This window comes from Plecotus auritus, assembly GCF_963455305.1.
Source record: "Plecotus auritus genome assembly, chromosome: 2".
NCBI lineage: Eukaryota > Metazoa > Chordata > Mammalia > Chiroptera > Vespertilionidae > Plecotus > Plecotus auritus.
In genome coordinates, this window is record NC_137771.1 from 99549094 (window position 1) to 99561861 (window position 12768).

Below are 12768 nucleotides of genomic sequence, written 5' to 3' on the forward strand. Positions count from 1 at the left end.
CTGTGACTTTAAAAACACTTTTTTTTTGCATTGCTTTTCAACACAAATCAGTGGTGACTTAAAGTCTCCTTTTCAGAGCTATCATATACTATGTAAAAATGAGAATCTTGGCTTTACAAAACTGGTATCAAAGGCAGCACCCTGCCTCTGGAGACAAGGCAGCAGAGGGAGAGAAAGGGTTGGTGGAATCAGAGATGGGAAGCAGCTGAAGTCGCTGACTCCACACTCACCTTTAATCTTACTAGTAAGAGTGTGTTTTCAAGAGAAAAGCAAAGAATTGATCATGGGTCCTGATCATTTCAACCCAGTGAACTCATTGACTCCCCTCCTTCCCCCAGTCTGTTTCAGTTTTATTTTCAGGTCTAATTATTAGCCTTGTGGTAGCAAATCTCCACTTAAATGCCTACCTTTTGTCATAATTCAACCCTATTATTATCACTCTTCATGATACTAAGTAGATAGAAGGAAAATCAGTCAAACTTGTTAGCTAGACTTAGGGATGGGCTTTCCCCCTCTCATTCCTGCCAAAAGATAGCACCCTGAAATAATCACCCCTTTCCCCCCAGCTTACAATATGTTGTTTACAAATATCCTCTTGGATGAGATGAGATCTTTCCAAGAACATCAAGAATAACAGTGGGGCCTGCGTTTCCAGGCTCTGATTTTCTCAGTGTTTGTATAACTCTTTAGAACATTGCAATCTATAAATTGTGAGAATCCCACTGCCTTTGAATTTATTGAGAAATGGATATTCACACTTTTATGGTACTTCCTCCGGTGAAATCTCCCATATTTTTTATTTTTTAATATGTTTTATTGATTTTTTACAGAGAGGAAGTAAGAGGAATAGGGAGTTAGAAACGTCGATGAAAGAGACACATTGATTAACTGCCTCCTGCACACCCCCATCGAACCTGGGACCCTTCAGTCTGCAGGCCAATGCTCTATCCATTGAGCAAAACCGGTCAGGGCAAATCTCTCATTTTTAATATGGGAAACTGTCCCTAGCCCATCTAAGTGGCACTTTCTCTTCAGATCACAAGGGAAAAGGCCTGACAGCCTCACATCTACAGACCTCTCTTTATACAAAAGGGGAGACTGAAAAAAATACTACTAATGGGTTCACACCCAAATGGACTTTTTGCATTCCTAAAAAGGTAGGTTTTGTTTTGGAAACAAAACAAACAAAAAACATTGACATTCAAATTGCTCTTAAAACGGCCCTAAGGAAATCTTGGGTGATTAACATAATCATGTGCCAAGAATGTTTCCAGCTTTTTGAACCCCAATCAGGACCAATTTGCCTGAAAATGCCTTCTTGACTATAAGCTTGTTGATAATGTCTGCCAGGTGATTCTTGGGGCCCACACCTTCTAAATTGTTCTGTATCTCTTAGGAGAATTCTTACAGAGATCATTGGTCTTAAGTTTTAATAAATCTCACTGTTAGAAGTCCCATCCTGGAGATTTGTACAGCAATGTGTCAGGTAAGAAAACATGCAGACTGCCTCTACTTTTATTGAATCATTCAGAAAAATATTTTGACCCCCACAGGAAGTTTTTTCCGACTGAAACCTAAACCCACTTGGCAAGGGAGGGGGTAAAAACTCTCCATCTCCAGCCCATCACCACAAAGTGCTAAAGTCAGTTGTGAGTTTTATTTAAAAATAAGCACTATGCCTGGGTTTCATAAAATTTATACATTAATATGTACACAGATACAAATAAAATAACAAAAATAAAAATCGCAATTGCTTTCACGTGGCAGTGGTCCTGGCACTCTACATACATAATGTCAACTTTTGCTTTAAAGAAATTGCTTGGCTCAGGGAGACCACAGTGAGTGATCACCAAACCATTAATAAAGCTGTAGCTTGTTGCCTGCAACTTTCTCAATCCAGATTTCAAAAATATATAAATAATTTAATTATAAAACCCAACAATATATATGTTTTTAATCTTTTTGGCACAGTGAAGCATTGGTCAATAGCAGAGAAATGACTGAAGATTCAGTCACCTCTCTCACATTCAGTCACATACGTACACATGGAACAGGGGCCCAATAAACCCCAAGCAGTAGTCATATCATTTATCATACGGAATGGTTCCCTGATGTGCTTTTTTCTTTTTCTTTTGTTAGGAACAAATCAATGGAAGGTGCAACAAAAATGGTAGGAATGAGGGAGTGCCTGGGCAGTAAGAAGAGAGGAAAAGTCGGTAAAGGAAGGGAGAGACAGGCTTTGTAAAGAAACTCAAACAACTATGAAATATTGCTTTGGTCCTCTGTAAAGTTATATAAGAGGAAGGAAATATTCTGGACTAAGTTTAAACACTTCTGTCAAAAACCCTTTAGCGGTAAGGCACGTTTGATAGAGAATTTTCTTTTAAAGCTCCTTTTCTCTGGACAGAAAGTGCAAAGCCCTGAACGTGCGATACCGGCTTCTCCTAGGGTGCCCACCCCGGCGGGGCTCAGCCAGCCAGCCAGCCAGTTCAGGCCAGGAGCGTCTCCACGGGGTAGGGCAGGTGCGCGCCCTGGCCGCGGGAGGAGGCCGCCTGCAGGGCCGCGGGCAGCCGCAGGGGGCAGTACAAGTGAGCGCCGCTCCTGCCGCCCCCAGCCGCAGGACCTTGGAAGGGCTTGGCGGGGACGGAGGAGGAGAAAGGCGCGAGCAGGAGGTGCTGCGCGGGCGGCGGCGCCTCGGCTCTGCGCGCGCCCAGCAGCGCAGACTCAGCCGCTCCGTACGCGCAGAGCGGCAGTAGGGCCCCGCCGGGCGCGCCGGGGAGGAGCGCGGGATACGCGGATAGCGGCGGGCAGGGCGCAGCGCCCCACTGCAACCGCACCCCGGGGGCCGTGTCCCCGTCGCGGCGGCTGCGGAAGGGCTTGCTGAGGATGCTGTCTATAGCGAAGGAGCTGGAGAATTTGCCCGTGGGGCTGGCGCGACCCCCTTGGCGGGCGGAGGGGCGCGCACAGGGCGAGTTCGGGGCGGCGGGCGTGGGCGCAGGAGCAGGCGGCGGGGCCGTGGTCTCCTCCGGCCGCAGCCCGGGTGCGGGGACCGGTGCCCGGTGGCTGAGGCGCTTGCGGCGGCGACGGAAGACACCATCGGCGAAGGTGTACTCGCTGTTGGGGTTGAGCATCCAGTAGTTATCCTTGCCCCAAGGCCGCGAGGGGTCGCGCAGCACCTTGACGAAGCAGTCGTTGAGCGAAAGGTTGTGGCGCACCGAGTTGCGCCAGCCCGTGTAGCTGCCGCGGAAGAAGGGAAACTTGCCCATGAGGTACTCGTTGATCTCAGCCAGCGTCAGGCGCCCGCCCGCCGAGTCGCGGATGGCCATGGCTATAAGCGCGATGTACGAGTACGGGGGCTTGGGCCGCCGCGTGTACGGCTTGCTGCGCCCGCCCTCACCGACCTCTGCGCTCTCGGCCCCGGGCCCTGCGGCGCCCTCCTCTATGATCCCCGCCGCAACCGGGCCCTCCTCCTCGGCAGTAGGCGCACCTCTCGCATTCCGCTTACCGCCGCTTACCGCTGCTGGGCTGTTGGCTGCACAGTCCCCGTCCGACCCCAGGGAGTCGTCGCCGGCTGCGGATAGCGGAGAGGGCGCGTTGCTACCTCCTGTGCCCTCTAGATCACTACCCGGCTTGATCTCGTGGGCCGCACGGGGGCTGAACACCTCCGACTCCATGCCCACGCACCCTGTCCTGGCTCAGCGCCGTACTCTTTTCCTTTGCGCTGTCTTGGGAAGCTGGTGCGGGGGGCGGGGTGGCGACCTCAGGTCCTGGAGTCCTCGCCTTTCTCTCCCACAGAGCTCTCCCTCCTCTTGTGAGAGACAGTCACTTTTCCGTAGAAGAGTCCAATTCCACCGGAATGTTTCGTTGGAGGGGTTGTGCTTATTGGGTGAACTAAGAGGGGCGAAGAGGGAAGAGTTGGGTGAGCGCTGTCTTCAGTTCTAGGATGAGAGACTTCAGGGTGAATGTGTGCAAGTGTGCGGCTTTAACTTCTGCTGCCCAGGCATAAGGGCCTTGGGATTTCCTGCTGGAGGGAAGAAGTGTAGGCATCTGCTCTCTGACCCGGAGGGTTTCTTCACTGAACGTCGCAGGTCCCTGGCAGGCGTCCACGGGGCACGGAAATGCGTGCCACCCTTGGGGAGGGTCTGGTGTCTTCAGCCCTGAGCGCCCACGGAGACGAGTCCCTGAGGCTGTGGCTCCCGCAGCCGCCTTTCCGCCCCCGGCCTCCAGAGAAGCATCTCCACGCTGGCCCGCAGCCCCTACGTCTGGCCTCCACCTTCCGCTCGGCCCAATATAACCTGCGGAGGCGGGGCCTGGGCACGGACGACAGAGGGGTGGGGGAATAGGGTGGCTTAGGTGGCTGTGACTCCCGGGCGGGCCGCACCAGGTTGAGGCTACGAGGCGGCGCAGCGTAAAAGTCGCTGCGCGCAGGTTGTTGTTTTGGATCTGGCCAGCCCCGCCCTCTGCTTCCAGCCAATGGGAGTGTGCGCGGGGCTGGGAGTGTGCGATTGTCTGACTGTGCGGATGTCCGTGTGCTCCGGCCCCGCAGCCCACTGTTAAGTTCAGGTGCAAGCGCCCCGCCGCCCGGAGGGGTCTCTGCGCCCCGGAGCCCAAGGAAACGATTTGGGAGAGAGGGCACAGGGGACCGGACGGGGGAGGGACCTAGAAGGGCTGGGCCGAGTCAGCAGGGACTTGGCTTAGGCTTGTGGCCTTCCTAAGGTCTACGCGGTATATGTTTGCTTCTCTTGTAGTGAAAACAGTGCTTTTTTCTAAAGTAAACGCCTCAAGCCCCTGAGGAGGTGCTGCACTTAGAGACCTCACTGGGCGCACTTTGCAGTGACCTCTAACGGATGCCACACGCTGTGCCCCGTCATGTGATTTCCTTTTGAGGACTATTTTTGTCGTCTTTCCTTTTTTAATGAATAAAATACTGGACTTGAAATTGTATAAGCCTTTTCGGGTGAACTTGACTCTTGTTTGCTAAATGGTCTCTGACTTTCACTTTTCTTTGCCTTTACCTGTTTCTGCACCGGGCTGGTGGCTCTTGGGGAAAAGCAACTGTGTCTAGAACGGGGCACCAGGCTCTGCCTGCGTGAGTGCCCCTCTAGATTCCAGCCTCTGTATTCCTGGGTTCCAACAGACAACAGGAACGACTGGGAGGGCCTGTTCCCAGGTAGGGGACCCAAGGCACGACGTGCTGATGGCCATTTCTTTCCAATCCTTCTCCTTGGAGACTTTTGCTGTGGTTTCAGGTGGCACCGGTATAGGAGAGTCAGGAAAGGGGGTACTTTCTCCGCACCAGGAAATTTGGGACCTGAGGTGTCAATACTACAGGGAGGGGCTCACTGACCCCCAGAAGCGTACATTTCTAACCTGCTGCCCTTCCACACTGAGGTTTCCTCCTTTTTCCTGTCTTTGTTGCAAATAGAGAAAGAACTGCGAGTACATGGGAGCTCACCTTTGATGTTTGTTTTATTACCTTCCACCATTTGTGTGATGTACACAATCCTCTCTTATCTACATTAAGGCAGTTTTAAAGGCATTCAGCATGGGATGGGCAAAATGACAAGCCCATCGAAGGCTCTGTTATTTTTTGTGTTTGGGAGAAATCACACTTTTTTAAAAAAATTTATTTATTTTTTTAATTGTTTGAAGTATTACAAATAGTAGTACATATGTCTCTTTTTTTTCCCCATTGACCTCCCCCGGCCTCCCCTTCCCCCCAGCACATGCCTTTACCTGCCCCCCCCCCCCAGTGTCTTTTATCCATTGGTTATGCTTATGTGCATGTGTACAAGTCCTTCAGTTGATCTCTTACAGCCCCCCCCCAAAACCTCCTCTGCCTTCCCGCTGTAGTTTGACAGTCTGTTCAATGCTTCTTTGCCTCTGTATCTATTTTTTCCCCCTTTTCTTTCCTTTAAAAAATCTTACCTCTGCAGACTAGAAATAAACATATAATTACAAAAAATGTTTGAGTCCCAATGTCAATGTCCAACAGTTCTGAGTCCCCGTTTCAATGTCAAACAGTTCCTTATGTGTACATGTCAGCAATGAACGTTTTGGATATTAAACTCACATTGTGTGTTCCAATGGGGAGCTGGTGAGGGATGGCTCCTTTCCAGGGGACGTGCTACCCTAAAGAGGATCTGCTCCTCTCTGGCCCTGGGAGTTCATTGTCCCTTGGACCTGGAGATGGGAGTAAGCTGGGACAAGAAAGCAGCCAGGTAAAGAGGCATGGGTTGGGTTAGGGATAATAGGTGTGCATAATGAATGTCATCCTCCTTTGAACTCGAGGTGGACAGGACACAAGGACAGGACAAAGGCCCATTTTATGGAGGAGATAAGCCCACAGTTGATGTGCGGACCCAAGTTGGCTAGTCTAAGGAGGCCTCTGAAAGACTAAAGGACCAAGGTTTTCTGCCCATTGTGAGTTCCATTGTGGAGACCACACAGGTGAGCTGTCCTGCAGGCATGAAGCCATCCAGCTAGCATCACACCCCTGTCCCCATGCAACTCAAATGCCCCACCTCCGTGTTTACAGCAACCTTACTCCCAGACTTGCCAGCCACATGGCTTCCTTTACTCTGGGCAGCACCCTCCTATCTCCATCCCCACTTCCTTCCCAGATCCCCCAGCTCAGCTGCTCCAGGGTCCTCAGTTATTCTGGGAAGTTCCATGAGCTTTGGCCTGTTGATAGGGAGGAGAGAAAATGATGCACCACACTAGGCTGCCACTCACATGACTACATGGCCTTGGGGCTGCTGCTTGTTGGCCTTTCATCACCTGTGAGAAGAGGACAATTGAATGGACTCAAAGTCTTCTTTCAGTTCCTGCACACTCCATTGTTTGGCACTAGTCTTTTCTTGGGTTGAATGTATAGCAAGTGCATTTCCCCCTCTGGTCACTTCTCTGGGCCATCTGGTGTGAACTCCCAGACTACAGCAGCCCAGGATGCAGGTCTGGTGAGAGAGTAGATGGGGTTGTTACTCTCCCTGGTGGGCAACCTGGGGTTTGTGATTATCTCCTCTAGCTTCTCCCCTCCTGCAGACAAAATGAGTATTGGCCACTGAGAAGGAAGGTGTACTCCCCCCATCACACCTCACTTTCGCTTTTCTTACTCAGAGACCTCCCTGTCCCAGTAGCAGCAACCTCTCCTTACCCTATTCCACATCTCAGGCAGGGAAAGGACCTGCCAATCACTCCTGTGGGATAGACCACCTTGTCTCAGGGCTGAGCCACTGGTGGGCTGCTCTCTGTTGGTTTGGAGCCTATAAAGGTCTGGGAGTAAGGGAGTGGGATAGGTGGGAGAATTCTCATCAGGAAAACTTTTTCTATTTTCTTAGGCAGTGGATTTTTGGAAAGAAAGGCCCATGTTGGAATGGCTGGCAGGGGGGCGCTAGAAAGGATTGAAAGATCCCCAAGAACTAGAATGTAAGCTCTAGGAGGACACGAGTTTTTTCTGTTTTCTCCACTGTTGTACCCCAGTCCTTGCTTGGAGAATGACCATAACATTGTGCCCCACACTGGGAATATGCTGCATTTACCTTCAGTTAAGATCAGAAATAAAAAATGCTCTTTCTTTTTGTGGTTGATTTTATTGTTATTATCTTTAATTGTTGTTTTACATCTGGGAAGCCATTCACCTTTTACAGATATAAAAAAAATAGGAATGGATGGGAAGTATATCCATTCACTGAACTCTATCCAGAATATCCTCCAAGCTAGGAACAGTTTAAGAGCTCAGTCACTATTGTTAGTTCATAAATTCCCTAGAAATGCTGGGAGACATCTGTCCCCTAATTCTCAATCCTTTGGATTAGAACTATCGATGAATTAATAATAAATGCCTATAGGTGGAGCCTGATCCAATTCTTTGTAGGTACAAAAGACTCATTAGCTCATTTTGCCCATTGGCCGTTAATTTCCATGGAAATAAGTGAATAAACTATGGCAAAGAATGAGTTCACATTTCCATGATTTCCTGGCCTCTCTGAAGTGGTTTTCAGCAAAGGAAGATAATGCATCCATCTCCAGACACCAAGAGCTAACTTAATTAACTGTGGGGACTATTATGAATTTAGAACTTTCCATTAATTTGCCAAAACCGGTTTGGCTCAGTGGATAGAGCGTCAGCCTGCGGACTGAAGGGTCCCGGGTTCGATTCTGGTCAAGGGCAAGTACCTTGGTTGCAGGCACATCCCCAGTGGGAGGTGTGCAGGAGGCAGCTGATCGATGTTTCTCTCTCATCGATGTTTCTAGCTCTCTATCCCTCTCCCTTCCTCTCTGTAAAATATCAATAAAATATATTTTAAAAAAAGAACTTTCCATAATTTGATGATGTTTCACCACCCACTTACTAAACGCTGATGTGGGAAGGAAACCATTTAATTCCTAACATATCTGAGATCACTTGTTAGACTGGAAGCTGAGCCCCATTGGAAATAAGGGTGACTTGTCCCATGCATTAGAAAAGACTTCTAGAATGAAAGGAACTATGGAATCACCTTGATAACACACCCCACGGCAACCCGGAAACAGCTTTTGAGTTTCTTGCCATGTTAACCTCTGTCAATAACCACACTGTTGCCTCCTGGGTCTGAAGGGAAGGTGAACTTAAAATTGCTTTCCCATGAGGACCTGTGCCTCTTGGAGAAGTCTGTTATAATGATGTTAAAAACAAGGACACCAGGCACAGAGAATCCGCCAATGTTGAGAGCCCCAGGCAAAATGTATGGCTTTGAATCTATGCAAAGTCCCTCCTGTAGAGCAGAGAGCTGAAACTAAAGAGCCTCTTCAAAGATAAAGCCCAGCTCCCTCTCTACGCCTTCTTTCTTAGTGAAGAAATATGGGAAGAAATGGAGTACTTTGTAGTGTGTTCTAACTCACAACTCCATAATCTGGCCCATTCCTTATAGATGCTGAACACTTGGGAAGATTAAGGGTGGGTGTGGGAGCATATAGACAAAACCTAACCTAGGTCTTTTTTTTTAAAAAAGTTTTTCTTTTCTTTTAATTATATATATATATATATATATATATATATATATATATATATATATATATAAATTGATTTCAGAGAGGAAGGGAGAGGGAGAGAGAGATAGAAACACCAATGATGAGAGAAAAACATTGATTGGTTGCCTCCTGCATGCTCCCCAACCAGAAATTAAACCCAAAACCTAGGTATGTGCCCCCATCAGGAATCGAACCCACAACCCTTTTGGTATATGGGAGGATGCTGCAACCAACCAAGCCACCTGGCCAGGGCTCCTTCATTGTTTTTGTTTGTTTCATAATTATGTAACACTAGAGGCCCGGTGCATGAAATTCATGCATGGGGGGGGGGTCCCCTCAGCTCAGCCTGCACACTCTCCAATCTGGGACCCCTTGGGGGATGTACAACTGCCGGTTTAGGCCCGATCCCTGGGACATCCCTCTCACAATCCTGGACCGCTGGCTCCTAATCGCTCACCTGCCTGCCTGCCTGGTCACCCCTTACTGCCCCCCTTGCTGGCCTGGTCGCTCCCAACTGCCCCCCTCCCCCGCTGGCCTGGTTGCCCCCAACTTCCTCCCCTGCCAGCCTGGTTGTCCCTCACGGCCCCCCCACTGTCCTGGTCGCCCCACATAGCCTGCTTGTTCAGTCGTTTGGTCGTCCCTCACTAACCCCCCTGCCAGCCTGGTCATAGGCAGCCATCTTGTGAGGGCATGAGGGTCAATTTGCATATTACTTCTTTATTAAATAGGATTCTAGTTTCAAATTCAAAGCTATTAACATGAGGTATATTCAGAGAAATTTAATTTTCATCTCTGATTCTTTCACCTTGCTCTCTACTCTAGGTAACCATTTGATAAAAGTTTTAAAATTATCCTTTGTATTAGTTTGCTAGGGCTGCCCTAACAGAATATTACAGACTGGGTGGCTTAAACAACAATAATTTATTTCTCACAGTTCTGGAGGCTGGACATCAGAGACCAAGATGTCAGCAGGTTTGGTTTCTTCCAAGGTCTCTCCTTGGTTTGCAGATGGCATCAGGGAACCGTGACCTGGGTTAGTGAAGGCAAAGCTATGCAGTTGGTGGTATGGGTTGCATGGTAAGTAGAAGATCCTTATAAGATGATGTGATCATGCTGTGGTTTTAGATGGTGTGATCACATATTAATTGCCCAGAATAATGCCATGTCATTATTAATAGGGTACCCTTCCCTCTTTACAAGTGTTCCAATTTGGGGCAATACATTCTATGGGCACCCTACTTTTAGAAGTCCAATAAATAATAAACATATAACTTGTACATTGTTAAAAACATTAGAGCTATCATTTTCTAGACATGGCTTGGAGTCTAAGTTCCACATTATTTTCAGTCAATTCTTTGGCAGATTCTGGTGCTAAGCCAGAATCAGCCTGTTTGAGGACTCCTCTGTCCCTTTCATAGACGATCCTATGAACCTTGGACTTTGGTGTTCAACTTTAGCTGGGAAAAGACTTGGTCTTGCCTTTCTGAGACTAGACTGGTACATTCAAGAAATTAACTAAGCTTCCAAGTTTGGAGACTGCGCTGCTACCTAAAGTGGACTGCTTAACAATCTGTTGGTACACTCTGACCACCTGGCAATGGTTGACAGAATTATATAAGGCTGCATCATGGGAATCAAATACTGTTCATACTGTTCAGAAACCATGCTGGTAGTGGACACTGAATTAGCACATTTGCTTGCAAAAAAAATAAATAAATAACGTGCCTTGTGTAATACTGATAATGATTTGCTCTAATTCTCCCTTTTAAGCTTAGTGGAATTTCTAGAACTTCTTTACCAATTTATTCCCAAGTGATAGCAGCAGAGACATGTATCCATATTCCTACAATTACCTCAAGTTCGTATTCTTAACTTTCACAGTCCTGTACATGTCAGCTGTTTTGCACATTGCCTTGACTGAAAGTCTCTGAGGCCAGCTTTGTTCTCAGGCCTGACTATCATCAAGCTATTCTCTATTGAACTAAGAGTACCACATGAGTGAAAGATTGCAAACAATAGATAATTTTACCATTTTTAATCCCCTCTCAGGGAGTTTGGCTTATTTCTCTTTCCTTTTTCTTCTCATTTAAGTTCTTATCTATAAATTAGAAAATTATCCTAATCATGGTTAATTAATACCATACTAGTGCTGGTGATACTATATTAAAAGAGAAGAATGTACAAGTTATGATGGGCAATTGGACTTAATGAAGAGCATTGATGTTTTTAGGAGTATTCAAAAATTCTTTTCAGAATTTCCACAAAGCCTCCATCTAATTCCTTAATATCTTGTTTAAATTAAATTGATGATGAAGCAATAAGAATATTATGAGGATAATATTTTACAATTTTTATGTCCCCTAGTATCTGTCACTCAAAATAGTTGCCCAGTTTATATTTTTTAAATGAATAACTTATGACATCACTCATGTATTTAAAGCACTTAAAATATATATTTTTTTGTTATGGAAAGTTTCAAATAGACAGCATATAATTTCATTAAAAATATTTCACTATATACTTCTGAAGGTAAGGATTCTTCAAAAAAATATAACCACAATATAATTATACCTACAAAATTAACAGTATGTCTTTAGTAAGATTAAATACTCGGTAGGTATTCAAATGTTCATTATCTAAAAAGTGTCATATTGTTTTAGTCAGTTTTATTGACGTATGTTTTACACATAATAAAATGTACCTATTTTAATTGTACAGTTAAATGAATCTTGGAAAACGTATACATTCCTGTAATCATCATTGTAATTAAGATATAAAACATTTTCATTACTGCAAAATGTGGCCTCATGCCCCTTGCAGTCAATTCCACCTCCTCTCCCCATTCTCAGACCCAGACAATAGCTAATTTGCTTTTTGTCACATTTTATATGAACACTAGAGGCCCAGTGCATGGATTCATGCACCAGTGGGGTACGTCGGCCTGGCCTGTGGACATCCCCCTGCGGGGTTCCGGATTGCGAGAGGGTGCAGGCCAGGCCAAGGGACCCCACTGGTACACAACTGGGGCTGGGAAGGGACTGCAGGAGGGCTCCAGGGCATGCCCGGCCCGTCTGGCCCAGTCCTGATCAACCAGACCCCAGCAGCAAGCTAACCTACAGGTTGGAGCATCTGCCCCCTGGTGGTCAATGTGCATCACAGCTACCGGTCGAACAGTCAAACGGTTGGAATGGTCGAATGGTCGCTTAGGCTTTTATTTATATAGATGTGAATTATAGGAAGATACACATATATCTCTGTATCTGTGTTTAAGTTTTTTGCCACTTAAAATATTTCCTGATTAGTCCTGGCCAGTGCGAAGCCATTAGCCCTTGCTCAGTGGTTAGAGCATCTGGTTATGTGTTTGATTCATGGTAAAAGGCACATACCTGGCTTGCAGGTTTGATTCCTGGCAAGTGTGGGAGACAACCAGTCAATGTGTCTCGCTTACAGAGATGTTTCTCTTTTTCTCCCCCTTCCTCCCTCCATTCCACTTTCTCTAAAAAGAAAATCAATGGGAAAAAATATCCTCAAGTGAGAATTAACAAACAAACAAACAAACAAACAAAAATATATATTTCTGATTATAACTGTTTTTCAGCAATTTGATTATAGTGTTCCTTGTTATGGTTTGTGTTTACCCATTTCACATATCATTGAGCTTCTTAGATATATGGATTTATTATTTGTATCTGAGATGGAAAATTTTCAGTTATTATTTCTGCGAATATTTTTTTGTTTTTGACACCTATTCTCTTA

At 46.5% G+C, this 12768-nt stretch overlaps 1 protein-coding gene across 1 annotated transcript; it reads right to left on the reverse strand.

Moving 5' to 3' along the window:
• Positions 1 to 770: 770 nt before the first annotated feature.
• On the reverse strand, positions 771 to 4487 carry FOXQ1 (forkhead box Q1). Its single transcript, XM_080654281.1, has one exon. The coding sequence runs from the start codon at positions 3672 to 3674 to the stop codon at positions 2490 to 2492; it is 1185 nt and encodes a 394-aa protein (XP_080510407.1). The 5' UTR covers positions 3675 to 4487; the 3' UTR covers positions 771 to 2489.
• Between the last annotated feature and the right edge of the window lie 8281 nt (positions 4488 to 12768).

Excerpts from the sequence above, each read along its gene's own strand:
- FOXQ1 (XM_080654281.1), bottom strand. The coding sequence starts at position 3,674 with ATGGAGTCGGAGGTGTTCAGCCCCCGTGCGGCCCACGAGATCAAGCCG.